Source organism: Larus michahellis, chromosome 3 (assembly GCF_964199755.1).
Source record: "Larus michahellis chromosome 3, bLarMic1.1, whole genome shotgun sequence".
Classification (NCBI taxonomy): Eukaryota; Metazoa; Chordata; class Aves; order Charadriiformes; family Laridae; genus Larus; species Larus michahellis.
The window spans coordinates 74,611,952-74,636,186 of NC_133898.1; the positions used below are offsets into that span (position 1 = coordinate 74,611,952).

General features: G+C 36.9%; 1 protein-coding gene across 1 annotated transcript in view; it reads left to right on the forward strand.

Moving 5' to 3' along the window:
* TRDN (triadin) overlaps nucleotides 1-24,235 on the forward strand; it is a 229,748-nt gene that overhangs the window by 31,380 nt on the left and 174,133 nt on the right. Inside the window, exons 3-5 of the mRNA XM_074580841.1 lie at nucleotides 6,627-6,668; nucleotides 13,203-13,340; nucleotides 15,214-15,240. Of these exons, the coding sequence (XP_074436942.1) occupies nucleotides 6,627-6,668; nucleotides 13,203-13,340; nucleotides 15,214-15,240 (207 nt within the window). The remainder of the gene's footprint in view (nucleotides 1-6,626; nucleotides 6,669-13,202; nucleotides 13,341-15,213; nucleotides 15,241-24,235) is intronic.

A 24,235-nucleotide genomic window follows, 5' to 3' on the forward strand; every position in this document is an offset into this window, starting at 1 on the left:
TGCTTACATAGTTCAATGACAAGAAAGAGGGTTTCTAAACATGCTAATCCTAAATTCATCTTCAAAAACATAAGCACAGAAGACCAGTTTCTTAACATCAGCTAATTCACACCTTTGTCTTCAATAAGGCAATAATTCTAGCCTAGTTTAAGACTTGTCGAACTGACTGAACAAGATCAAGTTTTGGGGTACACATTTGTTACTGAGGGCAAAGATCAAAATGAAGTGTGTGGTACAAGGGCTGTGATCACGGTTGAGGAATGGGAAGAAAGAAATGGGGAATAAAAATTACCTCATTGCTACTTGATTTTTATGTCTTGTATCTGGCAATGATATACAATGGAAAATAAAATCAATTACCTATGTTTGTAAAGGGTGCGTAGCGTTCAGCAAGCCACTTCAGCAGCAAAACTTCTGTGAGGTAATCAGCCGTAATGACTGGGAAACATGTAAGTGAAGCAGAAAACAAATGAGTAGGGTCCTTTTCTTTCTTAAATAAGAATTCTAGATCTAAACTTATCACGTCTGTCACGATAATTAACTAGGAATTTACATTCAGGCTTCAGCCTTTTAATTCAAAACAAATTGAGTTGATGTTTCAAAGTTAATTTCCTGGACTTTATTAGTTTACTGATAAATCCATAGCTTTTTGTCCTGCTATATATCAATATTGATCTCAAGATTTACTTAAAAAGCTTTTGAGACATAGACAGAGCTTGAAAGAAACTGACCAATCCTGGATCAATGGATGACATAGAAACTGGAATTGTGGAGAAAATGTAACACAAACCTCACTAAAATGTTTTGCTTCTCATTTGTCTTTGTTTTCAAAAGGAATTCACTTAAGTCACAGAAACACGTAAAGTTCCTTTTGAGTGATCCTCCCAAAACAGGCATCAGATTTTAATTTGTACACAACACACTTAATGTTACAACGCAGATGTAAACCAAGAGAGAGAAACCATATTCTGCTTTTGATTTTCCATATTAAATATAAATGAACCAGTCAATCAATCAAGTTCTTAATATGTTTTTAATAAGCAGTCACAAACAAGGGCATAACTCGGGCAAAACTTCTAAAGTGATTCCTGAACTGACTTTCAGCTCACACATGCTTGATATACCTGTCAGGGTAATGTTAAGCAATGAGAATCTGTATTGGTACTGCAGACTGCAGGAAACTAAGCAGATGAAAATCTCATGTTCATGTTGTATTGGTTAAATGAGCTTAAATCCCAAAGGTGTTGACGGAAACCGGTATTTTCAGACCAGGTTGTAGAAATAAAAAAATGTGAAATTTAATCTGCAGGGTGAGTTCGTATTTTCTGGGGATCTCTGAGAGATGATACTTTAGTATTTCGAGTTCATGAATTCATTTCTTTTCCTTACCAAAGTTATTTCTGTTCCTAAGTGATTAATTAAGCGAGCATTTAAATCAGGTCTCAGTGGTGAAATATTAGGAGAAGGAACGGCTTTGCTCCTTCAGACCAGGATGTATTAGTCTGTTTTCTGTATTTACATAAATATAACAATGGCTACATTGCTCTTACCATGACCCCTGGGTTTCAACTCCTGAGCTCCTGCTCAGTGTGATTTTTCCAGGTGAAACCCACTGATTTATGAAAAATTCCATGGAAATAGCTGAAGATTTCACATAGGACCACCTGGCTGGTGTTCTTGATACCAGAATGATTTTCACCCTTCAACAGTTTAGCCCTTTGCCACCAGTGGAGGTAATGCTGTCTTTACGTATAGAAAGAAGGATTTGGAGCATATTTTTAAGTGACTCTTTAAATCTAAAACCTAGTGATACTTCTCCTGGATTTGACACTGCTCTTTGAACACGCTGAACCACATAAAAAAAGTGAATAGTTATTTTCAGGACTGTAAGTTTAGTTTTGCAAGCATGATTAAAATTAATTTCCTAGTGTTTAAATGTAAATTAAAGATGCGAAAGAAATTATATTCAACTGTATATTTTTTAATCTATAAAACACAGAATATTCAGTGTGTTTTTTCCTTAAATAACAGTTACCTTCATAAGTCAGTGCTTTCAATTTCTTTCCCATTTCTCTACCTGAAGTTCCACGAAGTTCAAGTTCATAAAGTATGCATAGCATACGAATGAGGCAAGCTGAGAGCGCTGAACACGGCTAGTCTAGGGAAGAGGAAACTGAGGGGTGACCGAAGAGCTGCCTGCAGCTTTTTGAAGGGCAGTTACAAAGATGACAGAGGACAAACAGTTACCAAGATGAAGACCTTGTTTTATCAGGTGATATAATGAAGGGGATATGGCCAGAAGTTGCTGCCTGAGAAGTTCATGTTGAACACTGGAGGTGGGGGGAAGTCTTTACCAGGAGGGCAGTGCAGCACTGAAACAGGTTGCCTAGAGGGGCTGCAGATTCTGCATCCTTGGTAGCGTTCAATACTTGGCTAGATGGCCACGGCTGACTGGATCCAGTGTTGGCAACAGTCCTTCACTGAGAGGGATTGCACTAGATGAACTTTAGAGGTATCTATTGATCAACATCTGCGTGATTGCAAGATTTCATTGAAACATCTGTTAGATTCATATAAGGTATTTAGGAAGCATCTAGCCAGGGATCTCAGTGGAGACGCAAAGGCAACTAAGGGGTGGATGCTCCCATCCTCGCATGTGAGGAATGGATCTGTGGACCTTTGTAGTCAGGATTTCACTCACTCGCTCATACAGGCGGTCCTGGTGATTTTTTGCTCCATAGCAGAACCGCTAGTAGTGACTATACTGCACAGGGCTGACTGCAGCAGAAAACAAGAGAGGGCTGACCTAATAAATCAGGCTGGGAACCGTGTGACTGAGGAATATACACAGATTTGTTCCTCCTGATTACACTACAGAGCTGCTGTCCTCTAAAGGAAGTGAAACACCCTGTATTATGAGTTTGCACCCTGAGATTACACAGAGATTCATGGAGCTAAGTAGAAACACAACAGAATTGACCTCAGCAGACTAGGAAGACTCAAGCATTTTTTTCTTATTTGAACAATTAACAATTTTGCTGTCATTATCTTAAAGGCAAATAATGAAAAAAACATGTAGAGTATTAATACCTGTATTTTATCTTATATATTCTTTTAATTTGTCAGTATAAACTTCACGTTGCCTCTATGATTAGAGAGTACCAACCCATAGATTTTGCTTCATGGTTACTATGGTTTCATGTTCTTTTAGAAGTAAACTATCAAGTTTGGGAGTTTTGACAATTTATACAAGATGAAATTTGTCCCAGGAATAACTATATGAAAATTAAGCGGTTTATTTCATCCCTAAATAGATGCAGTAAATTACTTTTTGGGGGGGGCCTCTCTATTCACTGTCTGAAAAGGAGCCTTTAGAACTGAGGGAGGCTGAGGGAGGATAACGCTAATGTTTTAGATAGCTGAAGTTAGATGACATGAATTCAAGCTCCACTCATAGAGAGATTTAAGATATATTTTGTGGAATTTTACACATCCAGAATATGATTACCGTAAATTCTATAGTACTCTGTAGTATTCAGGAGGTGCTGGTTATGATAGAAAATATTGCAAGAGGACCCTGTGTTATGGGGTGCATGTGTAAAGCTCAGCCTCCTTGGTGGTTATGGGTCAATTTTTTCAGAGGTTAGAACAGAGATGGGATCTGCAAGTCAGCTTTGGCAGCGGAATTTGAGGAAAGCATAAGCCAAGAATTAGATCAGTGCTGAAAGATTCGCCCCTGTTCTATCTACCCAGAAGGAAATTAAATTTTGCAGTGTTTTGCTTTAGTGTGTTATGTTCATTCCTTTGAGGAAAGAAATGAAAGCTTGCATTCCTATCATGTCGTGTTGTACAACTATAAACATGACTGAAATATTTTTAATGTGGTATGAAGGTGACATGCATTACAAAAGCCTGTTATAAGAAACTATGAATCCCATGCAGTATGTAGAGTGTACGAACATGCAATAAGTAAAAAAATGCTTTGGAAGATCTCTTATACATTCTCAGAATTTTCAGAAATTAAAAAAAATAATTAATTTTGGTTTGATGAATGCTTTGCAGCAGTTTGTTATTACTACCATCCTTTGTGGTAGAAAATACACCTTGTTAATTGGCTTCATAATTCATGAATGTATTTCACGCATTTCTTGTACACGTAACTGGATTATATACTTTAATTGGTAAATGTAACTAAATAATTTAAGATTATTTTATTCCTAAAGATTGATGGCCCACAATTGCTAATGGGCTAATAAAGTGTTCAGAATTCCCTGCCATCTCTGTGACCAATTACAGCTAATTAACACCACCTTAATTTCAGCTCCAGAGTGTTCAATATTCAGAGTAAATTGATAGTGATTTAGCCAGTCACCTAAAGGCCAGACTAAATCAAACCTAACGAAACCTCACCAAATCTATGAGGCCCGAAACTATCCACAAAATAATCTAAGTGAAAATATAGCACAGCCACACAACACGGTGAGCTTGCCACCTTATTGTGACTGCTTTCATAAAAGAAAAAAAGAGCAGGCTCTTTGTTGAGGATAATTCAGTTTGCTCAACCATAAAGAGGCTTTTCGGAGACCTGCAGCAAAGGCAGATCTCTGAGGAGGTAATGCCTGTCAATGACAGGAACGGGGAGCAAATAGGATATGTAGGCACGGAGCTCCCAGCTCCACAACAAGCGGCAGGGATTCCAGTCAGATATTCTCTTTAATGCTTTTTTTTTTTTTTCTTTTTTTTTTTTTCTTCCTTTTTAAGTTAATGGTAAAACGTCTGGCCAAAATGTTGTGGAGTCTCTCTCATCAGCTTCTGACTAACACAGTCTGAAGTCACCATTTCCCTGCCTTAGCTTGCGGTCTCTTCTATTATTGTCTTGTAGCCACAGAAAGCTTTTGGCTGGCCCTGGGTAGTCAGGATGATATACCTATTAATATTCTCCAGCAAAGGAAAACAAACAAACAAAAACTTAGAATCCATATGTTCAGAAGACAAAAGACACAAGAAGGTAGAGACTTCAAACAGCTCGTACTCTGTAATTGACACACAGACATTTGTTTTCCCAGTCACCTGCATGATAAAACTGTAAGGTGCAAAATCTCTCAGGTACAGAGTGTTTGTTTTGTCATTAAGAGAAGTGGAAGTCCGCAAAATATGGCTATGCTACTGGCTTTATTTCAGTGGGGGTTTTTTGCAAGTTAATCATTATTAGGAATATATACATTCATTTTTTCTCCAGGAATGATCATGCTATAGTCATTCTATAGCATGTTTACTGGCTCGTGTTTACTGGAAATTTTTAAGAACTGCAAAAAGAAGAGTGCACCTATATTTACTCTTGTATTTTAGGCCAGTATATTTGCCAGTTTTAAAACTGATAATACTTTTGCACTTATTCAGGATTAATTTCTGGCTTAGTTTAAAGCACCAGCAAACTTAACAGAATGAATCATGAAATACCTCTAGTGCAAGAGGTATTTCACAGTCTTACCAAATTGAAATAATTGGTAAAAGCTTTTCCATACCTGCAAAACCCTAGATAAATCTCCCACAGAACAAAGGAGTGGGACGTAAAAAAGGTGTTGGCCCTTGCTGTGCTCACTATGGAACTCATCAAAACAGTGCTATAGTCTTTTGAAATACAATTTTTACTGTATTTACAGGTGTCATTCCAGAGCATGAATAAACAGCTTACGCATTTCAAAGTTCTTAATGAAATCCTTAATTGAATTATACGGGACTTTCACTAGTGTATCCAAAACCTACAAAACAAATTTTTTTTCACTGTCTTCCATAATGATAAAAACAATTAAAGGGATTTAAACACAATTCCAGTTTAAAGAAGGGCTGCCTAGATGACATCTTCCCGTGTTTCACTCTGCAACAAATCATACCGCTGAGTTATAAACCCCTAGAAAATGAGTTTATACTGGAAAGAATGACAGTCTATGAAGTACTGCGGTGCTGCGAGTATTGCGTTCATCCCAAATGGTCTAGCATATACAAGATGATAAATTGTGATAGATCAAGCTTCATGAGGTCATGAAGTTGAAAATACGAAATTTCAGAAACTGTATTAATAAGGAAGGATCTAAGAAAAGAAATAAGTCTTGCACGCTTAAGTGCGCTTGCTTCATGGGGTACAAAACACAAACCAACTTGCTGGCCCATAATGGTATCTGTGAAATTTCTAATTATAAACGAACAAACAAAACCAGTAATTCATTTCAGTAACAATTGCAGTGATGTAATTTTTTGGTTATTTCCTGTTGAAGAAATCAAAATAGTTCAACTAGAATAAACTGTATGTAATATATTCTTTTCAGCAATAGAATATGTTTGTAACTTGGGAAAATACCTGTGCCTTATTTAACCGTGTTTTTACTTTGCTCTGATTCATACTGTATTACCTTCCACGTACAGAGTATTGTTTTTCTTTTTAATGAACTGCAATTTCTGCTTTGTAACAGCAGCCCCACAGAGATGAAATAACTCCTCACTTCACTCCGTAACTGCTTCCTTTAGTCAAGCGACAGCTGAGGATGTTCGTTATTGCTAACGGTGTTTCTTCCTCTTTTTCTATTGGCCTTTCTGGGGTTGGTTCATCCTGTTGCCATCCGCTATAGCCACCTATTCACAACATTGCGATGATCCCTGTTTACCACCTGGTAAAGACATTCTGCCTGCAGTGTTCTGAATACGCGTGGGGGTCTGCTGGCCGGTGATAACCAAGCTTGGGCACGAGCAGAGTGCCAAGGACGCGGCAGCACTGCTTCTCTGCTAACCCCAACTCTGGCTGGCTGGGGCTGCAAAGCTCATTGCAATGGCCTCCTCCCGATTTTCACATCGTGCTTGAAATAGATCCGTCAGCTCAGACACCCTCACTCAGGAGATTCCCAGGAAATGGTGGCAAGCTGGGAGATACTTGTTTTACCCTCATAAATGCCCTTTAAAAATGCCACTGTACAATTATTTAACAGCACTGCCTTTTTAATCTGAAGTTAAGATCTGTGTTTTTCATCAGGTAATCAAATCCTTGGAATGAGAAAAAACAAAGCTTCAAATTATTTTAGATGAAATAACTGGCTTTTTCAGAACACACCACCTAATTAGGATCCGATCCATCAAATCAGAAGCCTTTCAGCTGATATCAAATCAAATTATATAAATTACACGTAAAGCCCATCCTAAACCTACATTCTTGTCCATGTGTATGGCTATATCAAAAGTACCTGAAATTATTTGATACTTTGTGAAATTCTTTCTAAATTTTGGCAAGTAGATTCTAGCTATAACTACTTTGTGCTCATTTTGGGTAAAATACCTTTGTCCACTTTCAGGTGAGGTTTTCTCTTTGGACTTGACCTCAATATAATTGTCTAAGGCTGATATTAGAAAGAGCCAGGGAAGATTTATACTACAGACTGTAGTCTTCGTATCTACAGTTTAACTACCTATAAAATGGAAATTGCTGGGTAATGTTGAGTCTGAGTTTTCTTTGGCACTGTTTTTGTACTTATAACTCAATACACTTATAATTCAAAATTAAATTATTATGTTTATACTTATAATTCAATGATACCCACCAAAGTTTGTTCTGATGCTTAGTGCTGTACGCATGATAAAAATGTGAGTCTGTAAAACAGGGAGATAAGACCTAAGGACACCTATGCTGATAGACTAGAATATTAATGATGGAAGACTTTATGTGTGTATTGAGTTTTGTATGATGTTAGATCCTACTCTTCAGAAGACCGCAGAGTAGAAACAAACTACTATTTTATAATAATATAAAATCTTAAAAATACATAAAATTTCAAACAAAAATGCAGGTCTCTATATTTCTGACATAATATTCTACTAAAACTAGGATATGTTTTATTATCACAAATTAGCGGTAGGCTTTTGTATTTTATCAAACATGACAGAAATTCTCTATCTTCATCAGCTGCACCTTGTCAGTATCAATGAATTAGATTATATCTCGTAGATCAATCTTTACACCAGATAATTACCGTCATTTGTAATTTAATTGCATTCAATTCACTGGAGTCAAAATATGTAATTGATGAAAATCCAACAATTATTAAGTAATTCATTGCAATTCATTAAAAAAACCCAACCAACTTTAAAATAGGTTGAACTCTGAGTATATATTTAACTATTTGACAAGCAGAAAAGATTGATAAGAGACTACATTCCTGGCAGAATTATTAAGACTGGGATAATGACTGAAGTGATTTGCACAGATAAATCAATTAGTCACTTTTTGTTGTGCACTTCACAGGAATAAATGACACAGACCATGAAACATAACCAAATTTGCTTGAGGCACTACAAAAAATCATACCGTGTGATTAATCAATTCCTATTTCCAAAAGCCACTGTTAAAGGACCCATTATCAGTCCTGATGAAAAAAAGGTTTATTCTGTTCACAAAATACCACAAGTTTACTGAAGGTGAAGTGACTTTGTCACTTTAAGAAAATTATTTTCTGTTCCATGAACAGACCTAATGGTGACTGAAGAATTCAGAAGTTTGTCATTGGTTGATTTCAAAGAATTGTGTTGAATGTGAGTTATTAATTACCGTTAAAGGTACAAATTCTATTTTCAAATCAATTGAAGTTAAAATTGTGAGTCAAGGACAGTTCAAAACTGAAGAAATTAGTTGGTCAGAATTCCTGTTCTCACATTTTGAACCAAATTACTGTTTCTGTATCAATAATGCTGGAGAGCTACAAAGAATTGTAGCAGTTAAATTTTGATGTAATGATCATGAAAGCCAGTTTCAAAATACATAGGGAGTTTACAGAAGTGTTTAATACCTCTAACACACCTGAAATTATTTCTTAAAGAATTATTTTAACTAAATTTGATTATGTCTAGTAAAGAAAATCCCAAAAAGCTTCCCATTTTTCTTGCAGATATCTACAATAGATAACAAACATTTTCCAACCGAATTCAGCTGAGTTTTCCTACAATAAGATTTTGTTGAAAGGTAGTATACAAAGTCCTTCAATCTGACTGGGATTCTTTATCTGTCAGCTTTAAATCCTCCAAGTTTCATCATTTGCCAGAAAGTTCTGGAATTTGCTATAGCAAAGCGTTGTTGCTGGTGCCAGTGCTGTTTTGGAATACAAGTAATCTGTCAAGTTGAATAGTCATATTGACCTGGAATTAATTATGAAGTTACAAATCTAAGTGCTTAGCCAAAATGTACAATCACAAGAAGGATTTAAATATGACACAGTGCCACTAATGTGCTCCATGTCATATACCTCAGTCACATGAAAATAAGGTGTCATGTCCATGCTAATTTTTCAGGCTTCCTTTCCTTCCTAGACAATGAAAAGAGATGGGCATCTTTGGAAATTAATTCATATAATAAATTCATAAAAGGTGTCAGAGGAAAGTGAGAGGCTTGCCTTCTGAAGGTCACAATATATCTTCTTGCATTGGCTTTTGAAGGAGTCCAGAAACCACCAGGAGTTCAACACCTGGCTTTCAGGTGCATTTGGCTAAATAGGATAATCCAAACTTAAGCTGTGATTAAATGAAATGCCATACTGTCAACAAAAGGTCTTCAATACTAATTGCATGTTTCATGCCTGAGCTTAACCTGCTGAGTAACCGTTCGCTTCCTTTCCCCTCCGTCCTACTTTGACAGACATTTAGTATCTTTCCTCTATATTATCTAAGAGGAACAATTGGCTTGGTCCCTATTTACAAGTTCAGCAAAAGGCAGAACTTCACAGCCTGTATCTATCTGATAAATACTCTGTATTCATAAAGGCTTTTTACATTTTAAATTCAAGATCCTGCCCCTGTTACTCCCAGCACAAGATGATATATGATATATCATTTATTAATTCTAGTTTATTGCTATAGGTTAGTTAAAAAATATATATTGCATACTATATAACATATGCTAGCAAGAGAAGTATATTGTGAGCTTAGTTTTAAAATAATTTGTGTTCTAAGGTCTGCCAAGAAATGAAAAGTCAGCTAATCCAGTCTGAATGTGTTGAATCCAAGACTATTCTAAAAGAATTCATCATACTGTTCCCTTGCTGGACATCTGTAAATAAATATCATAATCTAAATTACATCAAAAGATAAAGATCAAACTTTGTGATGAAAACCTGCATTCTGTCAGCTTCACTCTTGAAGCAAGAGTATGCAAATCCTCCGGAAATGGTTATCTTTCTTTGCATGTGCGTGAGGCAAATGGCATCTTTCTCTCTACTTGTTACCCCGTGCATTGCTTTGTTTCCCTTGTTTCTTGTGTGTTTTGTTCTACTAGGGCAAGAACCCACGATTGTAAAAGAGAGCTAAAAGCACTGATTTAATCAAGTAGTAATTTTCACTTCAGCATTCTCTGGTGTGGTGTTCCTAAGCATTTTAGGATACATTTTTACTGTTAGCACTACTTTTTAAAAATGTAGGGAATACAACAAAAGTTAAACAGAAGATCTATGCACAAGGAGACAACTTTCCAGGCCTGTGTCACTTGCATCAGGCCGCAAGTGGACTTCGCAGTATCTGTTTGTATACAAAATTTAATTTTTCAACTACCACTAAAGTGTCCTCTACACAGCCCCAAACTGATTTCTCTAAACTTTTTATGTTAAACAGGATTTCCAACTTAGGCCTGTTAGTGTAGGCGTGACTGGAGAATTTCGCCTCTGGACACTTACAATATCTAATCCCTTTTCATAGTTTGCTATGAAGTTGTGATGAATTAAAGACCAGGATATGACGTTGAGAGCTCTGATTCATCAGCAAAGATGGCTTGCCTTGGGGTGGTTGGAATAATTTCCTCTGCTCTTGATCTTGTTCTTCTCTGAGCGTATCCCTTGCCTGCCTGGGGGGACAGCTCTGCTACCTGTGAAGCCGTTCTTGAACTGCTAGTTGATAGACCAGTATATTAAAATAAATCGACACCAATTCTTGTTTAGCATACAGCTGTAGTCCCTGCGGTTGTAAAAGCCTGTGGCTGGAAAAGCAACTGAGCCACCCCTAAGCAACCAGTGGGTAAAGGGTGGGTGGGTAGCCAGAGTGGAAATCAAGGCAGCTGTCCGAAGTTAAACCATCCCTGCTTGTGAATCAAAACCTCAGTTCTGCTAAGACCCCCCTGGCCATATCCATTCTATTCGTCCACTTGGACTCCTCAGCACCTCTAGACTGGAATGAAATGCAAGTAACGTCAAGGGTCAGGTTGCAGATTTACTTTTTAATAGCCTAAATATAGGTATTCATTCTCCTGGTAAACATTGAGAAGAGTATTTGTGGCAAATCAGTTGAAAAAATAATGTAAACATCTCAGTGCATGAGGCCAATGCAAACAAATAAATGCCTTATAATAATAAAAGTAAATATTCCCTGTTATAGTTCTCGGTCTTTCTGAACACAATAGTGTACACAATAGTACACTGAATGAGATCATGCATATTTATTAGAAATTATGTCATTTCATCATGGCACTCGATTAATTTATTTGCCTGTGCCTGTGCCTGATTGTTCAGTAACATATCTCTATATAATACAATCTTCAAAAAAATGTTAACCAAAATATTTCTTTGGTTTACATTATTTATAAGCAGATGCAAAACAATAGAAAATCAGCCTGTTCTTTTCTGTTTCAGGTTAATTAATTAGAAATAAAAGGAACTATTTAGTGATGCATTTAAATTTCAGATAAAGTTACCAGTATGTTTCATTACAGCACTTTAAAAAATAACTGTTCATACTGCTGTCATAGAAGAAGTTGCTTCAAGCCTGCACTTTGCCTGTCCTTGTAACCTGGAAGTCCATGCAAGACTACTTCTGATTACTGCTAAGACTTGGCTTGTGAGTCAGAACACTGCAACCAGAAGTAGTTCTGAAGAGACTTGTGTTTAACTTCCTACTAAAATATTTGCATACAGAAAGACAGTGGTAAACAGAGATATGGTTCCCATTTTGATACTGTTAAATTCAGTGTATATATCTCTTTTGAAACTCCTAGGAACAAGACTAGGCCAACAACTGAAATCGTATTTGTGATCTGCCTCCAATTGTCTACATTTGTGGGAAAGCATCACACAGATAGGTCAACCATTCAGTCTGCCGTTTCAAGTACAGTGACCAGTAACACAGACTGAGGGAGAGCCGTCCCTCTTCCTAAGCAGTGTTTGCTACAGATTTCAAGAAAGTAGAAGTCTGCTGGACAGAAAGGTCAGAAGAAATACTCTGTCAGAGGCTAAAAAGTTCCACTGAAATATTATGTCAGCATAAACAGAGTACGGAGAAATCTGGTGAAATTACAATTGGAAAAGCCTTTAAGGGAATACTTGTATTACCCACTGATGGTTGCTCTCCCTGGGTGTGGATGCACTGGGGAGCAGGGGCCTCACTTCCATTAGAGGTCCCAGGAAAGTGGAAAACATTAAACTACACAGCTTCCTTGTCTGCCGGCTTACTTGCTTACAGGAGCAGTAAGACAAGAACTAGTTAAATATGCAGATAGATGTGCACAAGCATATGTGAAAGAAATGCTACCTGTTTGAAAGTAGCTGTCTCCGTGTCACAATTTGGACTTTACATTCCCCTTCATTCTGGACTCAGGTTTATTTTGGCCCAAGTTTACACAGCTGCCGCCTTCCCATCCTTTACATGTACTTCATGACCTGTCTGTGTGGTTAAGCCAGGGCTCAGCAATTCCCTCAGCTAGGACTTGTGTAAGGGATGGGGCACAAGGGAGATGTGACATGAGGAGCGGGACATAAAGAGCAGTGAATCCTAAGCAGCCAACAAGAGGCAGAGGACCTGGGCCAGAGAAAAAAAGTGGTCTGAAAGGAAGGGATTATCTAAAAAGGATGAATATTAGGTAGAATCAAATCTGTATTTTTCCTTTGCCCAACCAAGCCTCAGAAAAAGAGTTGGAACTTGGAGCCCAGTATCAGACCAAATTATCCACTGGGTCCTTAATCACTCTGCAAACAGCAAGTACAGTAGGATACAGTTTATACCAGTCTTGCACAGGAAGGAGAGCTGTCCTCAGACCCTTGAATAATAAATATTAACATTCACAATCTTTGTTTCTGTTAAAGGAGGTAGTATAATTAGCCCTGTGTAAAATGAAGATTAATTTTAATCACTGAAGGAGGTTTTTATTATTTTTTTTTTCAAACCGCTTTTGTTTTAAACTCTGCACTCAGGAAGATCTGTTAACAAGCTCAGCACAGAACCACTGAGAATCATTCATGAGACATTGGAAGAATCCACTGATTGGCTTTATGGCTTTATTTCTTTTCTGTCTGACATCGTATGGAGTGATGATGATGACAATGATGAAGGTATTTGTAATGTAAAGACTTCTGTAACTGCTCTAACTGCTGTTTTACATGCATTATGTTGGCTTCCTCAGCTTTTAACCTCACAGACAAGAAGGTCAAACAAAATGAAAAGTGAACGTTGTTGCTAATAAAGCATCTACTGGCTATTCCAATCAGTAAATTGGTCTCTTTGTTAGCTTTCATCTCGTGTTTAATGTAGCATTACAGAAAAGCTGTCAGAATTAAATATTACCATTAGTACATCTTGAAGTAAAGAGCGTTAATTTATACAAGACTTCAAAGTGGCAACCAAAATATGCGTCAGGATACTGCTTCAGAGAATGGCAATAGCTATTTTGTTTTAATCAGCAAGAATCTGAAGAACCTCAGTAAATACACAAGATGGAACAAGAAACTCAGAACTTTTTTATTTGATATATTGATGACAGGACAATCTATTGGGAAAAAAAAAAAGGAAAGAAAAAATAGCATTTTGACAGAACTAAAGGACTTTTGGATAGCATATTGCAAATAATTCCGTTTACTATAAATTTTGGTTCTGCCATTATAGTAACATACTTCATCTGATGTCATCCAATAAATGAAAGTAAACTGCTAACATTTCAAGTTTGGAAATAACTGTCCTTCTGTTATAAAAAAAAGTATTTCCCTGTGATGAGCAGAGCAGTAGTGGATCATCATGTCACATCATATTGGTCATTGTGACAAGCAGTGAGTGTAGGAGTGACATCTTCATTTCACGGTAGTTTGTTTTATATTCTGTTTTGCTATACCAGAATATAATTAAAAAGCAACATGTACTGAAACTGGCTTCTACCTGTTTGTTCATAAACTTGAGATATTATCAAATTTCTACCTTTTGAACGCGTGCATGAGCTTTTTATATCAGCACCATATATGAATACTAATAGATAGGCTGCTACATGTGAGTCTGTGAACTGGGCATCCTATTCTGAGATATGATTTGCCACAAGCAGAAAGCCAGTCTCTCATATGGTTGAAAAACAGAAAAGGTGAAATATGGAGAGCTTGCTAAAATTTGAAAAGTGTTCATTTTTACCGTTTCATAGCTCCCAAAACACCTGCAAGCTCTCAAATACTTGAGTGGGTAAGTGTTAATGCAAGTAGGACATACAAAAATTCAAGATCTGAATGCTCACTAAGAAATATTTGGAAACCTCAGCCCCACCAGCCTTTAGTCCAAGTGGAATTTCATCAATATCTACCAGGAGTGTGAAAAGGCAGTAGGCAACTTACTGCATTATGGCATAAAAAGTAAGTGCGTGTGAACTCCCTGCCCATTGTGCGCTGCAGTCAGCGCAGCTGAGGCTGCACGCTTGCCACACTCGTTCAGGCTGACTCCTTTAAATTCCATGTCCTACGTGGAGGTGGAATAACACCTTGCAGCACAATCAAGTGCTCATTGTTCCACTGAAATTGAGTATTTTTTGACTTGGACTTCAATGGAAGTGTTGCTAGATTTACAACATTGCTAACCTGCATATACATTTTATTATTTGGAGCTAAAACGGAACCGCTGGGCCTTTTGTTGAAACATGGAAGCGTGCATAAAATCAAGCAAATTGTAAATTGTAGTCACAAGCTAACATTCAGAAGCACAAACACAGATTTGAACGTTTCCTTGGTTACTACTGCACATTGAATCTACCCCAGACCCAGGAAAAACTCTATGGTAAGACAGATATGCTATGAAAAATCCAAAATCTCAGAATAGAGTGCTTGCCATTTAGCATATAAAGAATAGAATTTTTTTTTTTTTTTAATTAAAATGAGCCAAGACAAGAAAAAATGTGATTTTTTTTTTTATGATGATATCCCTTCTCTGACGTTTTGTTGTTTTCTCTTGGTTTAGGTGAAGTGGAACCTTCTCTGAAAAAAGGTTGGTCAGTTGCCTTACTATAGAGGGCAAATATTGTGCAACCGTTTTAAGAATTAACTAGCATATCTGTGACATAGATTCTGTAATTAGTTACTTGTCAGTCTACTAACCATGTTAGTTGTGTTTTAACAAACTCATTAAATAAGAAACTAGAGTAATAATACTTGCTGTTCTGTTTGCTGCTCTGTGAGAATTCTTGACTCTTTCGTTATCACCCAGAAAATCTGAAAAATGTTCATAAAAAAGCAATAGAATTACAGAAATATTATTTGTACCGCTGTCCTGTGTGTGGGACTTCTATTCATGCCAATATGAGTTCTACGTATGTCTGGGTATAGATAATATTAAGAAATAATAATATATAAAGAATATTTAATGAGAAATAATGGTGAGGTGTTATAAAAGCATTTTATCTTGTGCCAATGCAGAACCCTAAAATAAGGACTACTTCTGAATCTTCTGAAAAAATTACTTAGTTATCATTGAATTTTTAAAGCAGACAAGTGAAGCGAGTAGGGTTTATAATATAAATCTTTTCAGACATGAAAATTGTTATGCTGAAACATAAAACTTAAGTTCAACTTCTATTAAATCAGAATGAAAATGTATGAGAAGGCTTGAGATATTGGTGATAGGATGTAAAGCTTTTCAAAACTAGGATGTGGTTTTTTTCTCCAAATACAGCACAGCTTGATAATAACAAGACGTGCAACCAGCCCTCTGTGGTCTGAATTTGGTATCCATCAAATTCTTAATAGGTAAATGCCCATATTGAAGAATCTATCAACCCAGTTGGTGCTGAGATTACAATCCAGTTTTCTCTGAAGTTAATTGGAACTGGATCAGGTTTCTATTTAACGACACGTTTTGTCAGTCTCAATAGGGCATCCAAGGAATTAATAGGCTTGAAGACAAGAACCATTCATCTTCCTGTGGATGATCCTTCATGTTAGGATTGAAGAAAACTTATAGACAGCATAGGAAAACATTTAATCTCTTTACTCCACCAGTAAGAATCACAAAAGGTTCAGCATTGCCCTGTCTCTTCTCCCAAAGAGAGAAATGCGTCGTTAATTTTACAGTGGGTGCAGAGTCTGAAGCTGTAGCACATTGTAGGCAGGGACGCCACGTATATGGGTGGAAGGTGTCTACTCACCATGGACCAGTGTAGCTGACCAGGCTGGGAGTACTGTGGAGGTACTTCACTGCTGGGAAGTCTTCATCCATAAAAACATTATGAACAACACTATGCTCAGCATTGCAATCCCTGCTTCTTTGGAAATCGGTGACATGCTCATGCCTTGCACTTTGCATTGGGACACTAGGCTGTAGAAATAGAATTCAGAGAAGCCATCAAAAGAAGCCTGAAGCTGCTTAAATTAGTCAGTTGGAAGTGATGAGATGATTGTTCGGACCTGAAAGTCCTCCATCCAAGGAGCTGAGTATTTAACTGCCATCTTGAAATGTTTTCCTTAGTATTCAAAGTTCGCAGCCCTGCTCTGGAGATAAATGCCTGATAGTCTTCTATCTTTGGTGTGAAGGAAATGGACAAGGAGATGGTGATTCCTCTAGAGCTGGTATCTTACAGGGCAGCTCAGCCACACAAATGTGAAAAGGCACAAATTCAAACATGCTTCATCTGCCTGAGCAGTAAAACAGATTTTGAGTGGGCTTTTCCACTTCCTGGATGTGTGCTCAAGATCTTTCTCTCTGTCTTTCAGAGGATAAGGAGTCCCATCCTTTCCTCCCTGCAGAAAGTTGTTTCTTGACTGGAAGAAATAAAGAAAGTGGTCTAAGACCCTTTCTGGGTATAGCTGTAAGCTTTCACATAGCAACATCCTCAGATGACTTGTTACCATCTCCAGATGACTGGAGGTCTCCATTTCATCCTGGCAGCTAGGATCTGGCCTTGATTATATTTAATTTTGTCACCTCTTTTTCTGGGCTACAGAAATGCAACACATGTGGCCTGAAGCCACCGACTGGTCCCTTGGAAATGCCAGAGCAGAGTATTGCGCGTGTCTACTCAGTGACAGGCAGCCGTGAGATCCTCAGAGCCGTTACTGTCCCTCTTTGCAGACTTCTCTTAAAATTGTGTAAACATCAAGGAGCTGAATTGCCTGGGTCTAAGCCTATATAGAAGTTTTCTGAGAGCTCTGTGATAAAGCCTAGCGTCAACAGCTTTTCTGCTTCGGCGCAGTGAGATTCACTCCCGCGGCTAAAGCTCATGAGCGCAGAAGGCAAAACCCTGGTAGGAGAGGAGAGGGCTCCAGACGAGCATATGTGGGTAGCACTCTCACAGACATCACAATCTGTTCCTCTGAGCACAAGGTGCACATCTCTTTGAGTAGCTTTTCCTAACTAATGTGTGCTGTCATGTCTATGGTCCAGAAATGAGAGTTCCAGAAGAAAAGCTTGCTAAAACAAAACAAGACATTGCACCCGTGATTTTTGCCACATGGCTGCTGTTAGGGCTGGACCCAAAGGAGGACCATCTATACAAATTTGAAGGCTTTTTGGGTATCAAAATATTAGCAGTTAGATCCGCAAAATCAGAACCAAATTTTTAGGTTATGTAGTATTCCCTGCTTTCATTTAAAGGACCATTTCTGCATCAAAGTCCCTTCCACTCTGCGCAGCATTGTTATCTATAGCTTTGTGAATTTTCCTTCTTAAGGTGACTCTTCTTAGGCTTGTGGCATTTGAACACCCTAAACAAAAAAAATGATCCAGTGAGATTGTGCAGTACACTACTGCCACCTCCAGAAGATGAATAGTTTGACTTTTTGCACATATTTAGAGGAAATCTCAATCTAATTGCACCCTGGAAATATGCATTGCGATTGCTGTGCCTAATTTTTAAGTATTTGTATTGGACCTAACCCACAGCTATTGTGGTATTCATTAATAGGCTGAGAGGCTTTGAAAAATCTCCATACCTATTTTTGGTGTATGGACAAGCCTTCAATCTTTTGCTTTGTTGACTAGCAGATTTTATGACTGCTAAAATGTTAGCAAAAAATTTACTTTATAATGGAATATAGTAATAGTAACTGAAAAAAAAGAAGATTGCTAGTACCACAATACAGGTACACATTGGAAAAAATTCAAGGGGAGTGGTAAGGACACTGTGTAGTGAAGAAGGAAGCAGAGAAAAGTGTAATGATAATTACAAGCCCAAAGAAAGCAAAGATCACCTTTCTAGAGATGTAAATTGAAAGCAAAGATAATAAAAGTACAATAATGACAATGAGCTTGCACACACAACAAGACTAATACCAGTTTCAGAATCCTTTAGAAAGGACGAAAATGCCCCTCGAGTGCGTTTTTTATTGCAATTATTTTTGCTGGTCCAAGTCTTACCACTAATATTTATCTTTAATAATTGGAAAAGAGTGAACATTTGATATTGTCTGGAAAAAAACGTGTTATTCAGTGACGAAGTAAAAGATTATTCTGTAGAGGACTTTACTGTCTTTAACAATGCATATTCTCAACATGCTAAAACTGCAGAGTATTTTCACAAAAGATATTGAGAAGCCTAATAACAGTTTCTTGCAGGCTTAATATATTTTTGGCTTCATTTCTTTATAGAACAATGGTTATGGCTGACAGTCTTGTTCATTTTTTCAGGGTTAGTTTAACCTTCAGAGACAAATCCAACTATTTGACAGCTGTATGTTTTCTCATATTTTGGTCCTTTTTACTAGAAATTATTGTTATAGACAAATAGAGAAATACTTTTTATTTTTTGGTGGACATTACTGACATCAGTTGTGAGTTTGGAGAAGAGCTGAGAAACCTGGTGCAAAAAATTGGAAGTAATGATCTGTAAAATACAGGCAACTTCACACACTTCAGCATTGTCAGCCATGGGTAAAAATGTCATTATTAAACTGTTCTGTAACTTCTCTCCGGTTTACATATGGTAACTGAAAATTTAAAATCTGAACATGGATTCCTCATTTAGCTGGCCAGGATACACCTGAGAAGCTGTGCACGTGTAGCAGTGTTTTTTGTATGTTCATAGAATCACAGAATCACAGAATGGTTTAGGTTGGAAGGGACCTTAAAAATCATCTAGTTCCAACCCCCTGCCATGGGCAGGGACACCTCCCACTAGACCAGGCTGCTCAGAGCCCCATCCAGCCTGGCCTGTTCAAGTGTTCCATGGAAACGTTAAAGTAGCATCTTAGTTCACTTCAAAACAGCTGATGCATTCTGTCTGGAAACATGAATCTGGTATGTCGTCTTATGAGTCAGTTGTTGGAAACCTTTGAAAAAGATTCCAAGGTGAGAACTATTTGGTTTTTTACTTTATACTTTGAAGCTTAGGAAATTGGTTTTGTAAGATATGCTTCCTTGATTTTATATTTGGGCTTAGGTTAAATCCTCTCTTTTGCACACTCTCTTTCTCCCTCTCTCTTTCACACATACACACACAAGTAAGTCACTAAGTATGTAATTTTCATTTCAATGAATATAATGAACTTAGAAAGTCGACTAAGAAATAAAGCACCGTCATGACACTGTTAACCATCTCTGCATCACCACACAGGTTTTTATTGGCATAAGATTATTCTATACCAACAATCAAAAGAAACTTGATTTCCTTGAGGTAGAGATGGATCTCTAAATTTCTGTGAGTTAGCCTATGTATGAGATAGAAAGATGTATACAATAGTTATATGAAATGATTCTATTCTCCTTACTTGGCTATAAAACTTTTTTTTTTTTTGAAAAATACAGTTAAAAAATCATAGATTAAAACAAGAAGCCACAAACAACAGAATTTTCTGTTAAAGGTTGCGAGAAACTTTGTTAATTACAAATAAACTTTTTAGCAAAGCACCTTATCCTTCTTTCTTAAGTTCAAATCAGAATATTGTTGCCCGAGTATCAGGCTCATTATTAATATGCTGAAGACAGGCACGTTATGTTCTTAAAAGGCATGGCAACTTCTAAGGATACAATCAGTTACACCGATTTACTCTCAACAGCTCTGGCCAAGGTGCAGTCCCCCCAGACCTGACTCCAGACACTCGCTCCCATTAACTCCCTCTCTGCCCCAAGGTTAAGACAGTCAGAATTTATTCAACACAAATTATTTGTTTGTTCAGATCTGGATATTAATCTGTGCTAACAACAACAAACAAAATGCTCCCAAAAGGAGAGGTTCTCAGATCAGATAATTTCCTACATCTCCTTTTAAACGTGATGAAGCAAACGTTTATGATGGCTTTGTTTGGGAAAGGGGAGAGGCAGGAACAACCTGCTTAAAGACTGGTAGCAGATTTGCTGATTTGGATTTGAAAGTGGTTCTGACATTCTGGTATTCACACAGGGTAGCGGAAAATATACCGACAAATATTTCAGGTTTTAGTCCTGCAATTTCTAATGCCTGTCACATTTTTTTTATCTATTAAGTACATAAGACCAGTTATATATGATCAGACCAAAAGTCCAACTTACCCAGTAGATGAGACAGCAGTCCCTTTTGCTGCCCAAGAGTGACCAATGCAAATGCTTCAGGAATGATATAAGAACTGTTAAAAATTCAATGATAATTTCCCAAAATAGTTCTCCATGCTCTAGAAATTTGCCCCAGTCAGGGAGTTCCTGAGCCATGGCGTCACTGAATTCAAGAAGGACACAGTTCTTGCGTGGCTGTAATCCACCTACCACTTTCTATGAACCCAAAGCTACAGACAGTATGAATATTACCGTTAGGGAGCAAAACAACCGTGGCAGTAAGTTGCTGGACCAGTTAGGTTTCATAAAAAGATTTTGAAGAAGACATTTTTCTTTCCTAAATTCCCACGTGATTAGTTAAAAAGCAATTAGTCCCACTCATCTGTTATCTTAAAGAAGTCCTGTACACATTCGGAAGTTTTACTTTTAACTCCGTATCGTGAAGCAAAAACCTTGTCCCACAACAGAAACACACTGGGCAGGATTCAGGTGAATAAACATAGCAGACTAGAGCCATTTTAGATACCACACGGTATCTCAGATGCAGCGTGGGACTGGCAGAAATGACACAGGACCTATGGGAGAAGCACACCCTTATAGGGTAGCTGATGACTACAGAGTACCTTAGGATATTTAAGATGCTACCAGGTGCATTTAAACATAAGAATCTATTAAGATTCTTACACTTAAAATTCTTTACTAAAAGGGTTTTCTAAAGTTCAAAATAACTATAAATTACATATGAATAATATTTTTATTATTATAGTTTATATCAGAAGAATAACTGGAAAAATTCACATTGGTAGCTGATATGGCAACTAACTATTTCTGGGCAGAATGCTGAAATTAGAACATAATCTTTTATCATTTTGAAGTCCTTTTTGTTATACAGTAACAAATCTGGAAGAATCAGGAAAACAAGTGGGTTTTCTGGAGGTAATATTCAAGTTCAGAAAACTGTTTCCAACCGAAAAATGGGAAATGGACTAGAGAAAAGAAATTCAGAGTACCATAGATCCAACCTGAAAACTAGGTTGCTGGTGTGGTTGTTATGTGTGTGACTTAGAAATTAATTATGCAGCTCCATTCATCCCTAAAGTATACATCTATTTGTACTGGTAATGCCTTCTGAATTCAGTTTCTTTTGTGTTGCCATATGGTAATGTTCACTTTTTTGTGTATGAGTTGCTATTATAGATCTCTCTAAAAGGCTTTCACTGTCTCCCTAGGCTACACTTTACTACAAAGCATTTTGTGTACCTTTGTGTAAAGTACACCCTGTGTTAAAAGATGAAAATCATTGATTGATTCAATTCTCAGATGTTAAACTGCTTTTCCAGATATGCATTTTTTGCATTTTGCATTTTTGTGGCATCCGTTTCTGTTATTAACATTCTTTTAAAAATCTCATCTTGTTTTATTTACTCTGATCAATACCGTAATAGCATATCTACTATAAAATAGCATTTTATAATGTAAAGAAAACGTTTTCCGTATTATCTAGATGAAACAAAACTATATACCACTAGAGAATAGGAATGTTCAATTATAGTTCTTTTGCCTATTGAAGAATAGTGATTGAGTTTCAACTGGAGTTGAAACACGTTAATCCAAACTTGCCAGCTATCTTTTAAAGGATACAGAGAAAACTTTGAGAGAGAGTTTCTGAGAGAACTCAAAACCCCTCACAGCTACTGCTGTGCCAAGGAGAGGATATAGCAAGTGGAGCCCCATGCTCATGACCCACTGAAACAGTGTCTCTCTTCCGCACGACAGGCCCCTAAAAAAAATCAGTTGGATCTAGAAGTGATTGAATTTATAGGAATGTATATTTGCAGATTAATACATTGAGGCAGCATCTGCAGAGCTGATGTTTTTAAAGCTCAGCAGGGGAGCCGTGGTTAGTTTTGTGATTTCCTTATTCCATTTTTTCCTGCTTTCTCAAAAAAACCCCTATTGAATAGTTTTATATGGGAAAAGATTTCTTTGATGCTGATAAAGATTAGAGATTTTATGTATTACCGTATATATAATTTTGCTCTGTTTAGAGGTCTACAATTTTTGTCTGCATTTTTTCTGCATAAAATTACATTCAATTAAATGCAGACTCTGATAAAACTTATTATGAAAAAAATAATTTAAAACTGGTCCAATAACATCTTTGCAGGGTGGAATCCGTAAAGAGAAACATGTCAAGACAATTTTACTTTCCACAGAAAGAAAAGAAAAATCTGGTTTTGATCACATGGCTCTATCTCTGATTCATTTGGATTGGGGGCTTTGGTGGTTATTTTTTGTTGTTGTTTTTTAATCGAAGTGTAATCAGCATTCCTTTTACATTTCACAACCAAGCTACAGAACTGCAATCTGGTAATGAAAAAAAGTCTTAACGTATTTATATTCTTGGAATAAAAATTACTTTTATGTAAGAATATTTAGGGTTGAAGATCTTTTAGTAAATTCTACTTTTAATTCTTTCAAAAGCCCAGTCATTAAAATTCCTCCATACAAAACAGTCCGCATACAGTCTTCCTGAAGGGTGCCATTGCTGCTTACAGGAAAGTTAGTTAATTAAATAATTAGTTAATTAATTGCAAGTACCCTCCTCCCCTTAAAAAACTTTCTGTTAAGATATTATTTTTCTGCTGTAAATGGAAACCTTAACAGAGGGAAAAGTAAACCCAAAACATGAAAGCAGTTAGGCTTTAGAAAGAAGAGAAAACAAGTGTTTGTGCACTGTGTCAAGTTCCATTTGCCTTGGTAAACTGCGGCTTTCAAGTTGGAATTACCCAGAACCATTTCCTTTTTCCTGGTGGAAGATGTAGTACAACTTTTGGATTTATCTCAAAGAAACAAATCTTAAGAGAGTATATAACAGCTCCCATGTTTACAGCTAATTCTTCAACCTTGGGACACTTGTCAAACTCCCTCTCATCTCAGCTTTTCAGGAAAAGCAAATATTTTCCTATTTTGCTGAAAGAAATTTTGTATTGAAAGACTTTGCAGGATTTAGTTTTTAAGCAGCCCTGGTAGATTTACAAAAAAGCCCAAACATATAAAAACAAAGGGGAAAGGTCAAATACACCAATCATGGATTTTCTGATAAAACTGTTTTAGTAAGTACCTAGTAATAAAATGATTTACTCATCATTAATTGCTAAAGCTATTTTATTCTATAGCAAAAGGAAAGCTATTTCAAACAGCAGTATGGAAAAATATATACATACTCAATTGTCTTGAACATAAAGAGAAAAGGAGCAGTGGAATAAGCTCAGGTTAGGAAGTTGGAGATTATGAAAGAGTGGTTTATAATGAAATCTTTACACGGGCTGGGTTGTTTTCCTGTTCCTACACACTGTTCTGAAAATGCCTTTCTGTATAGTCTTGTAAAAATAAAAGTAAGATAAAACATCATCCTGGAATTACCCCTCAGCAAGATGATGAAGATATCAGCAGGTCACCTACAATGAATGTCTATTATAGACCAGTGAAACTACAATAGCGTGGAAACAATTTAATATCT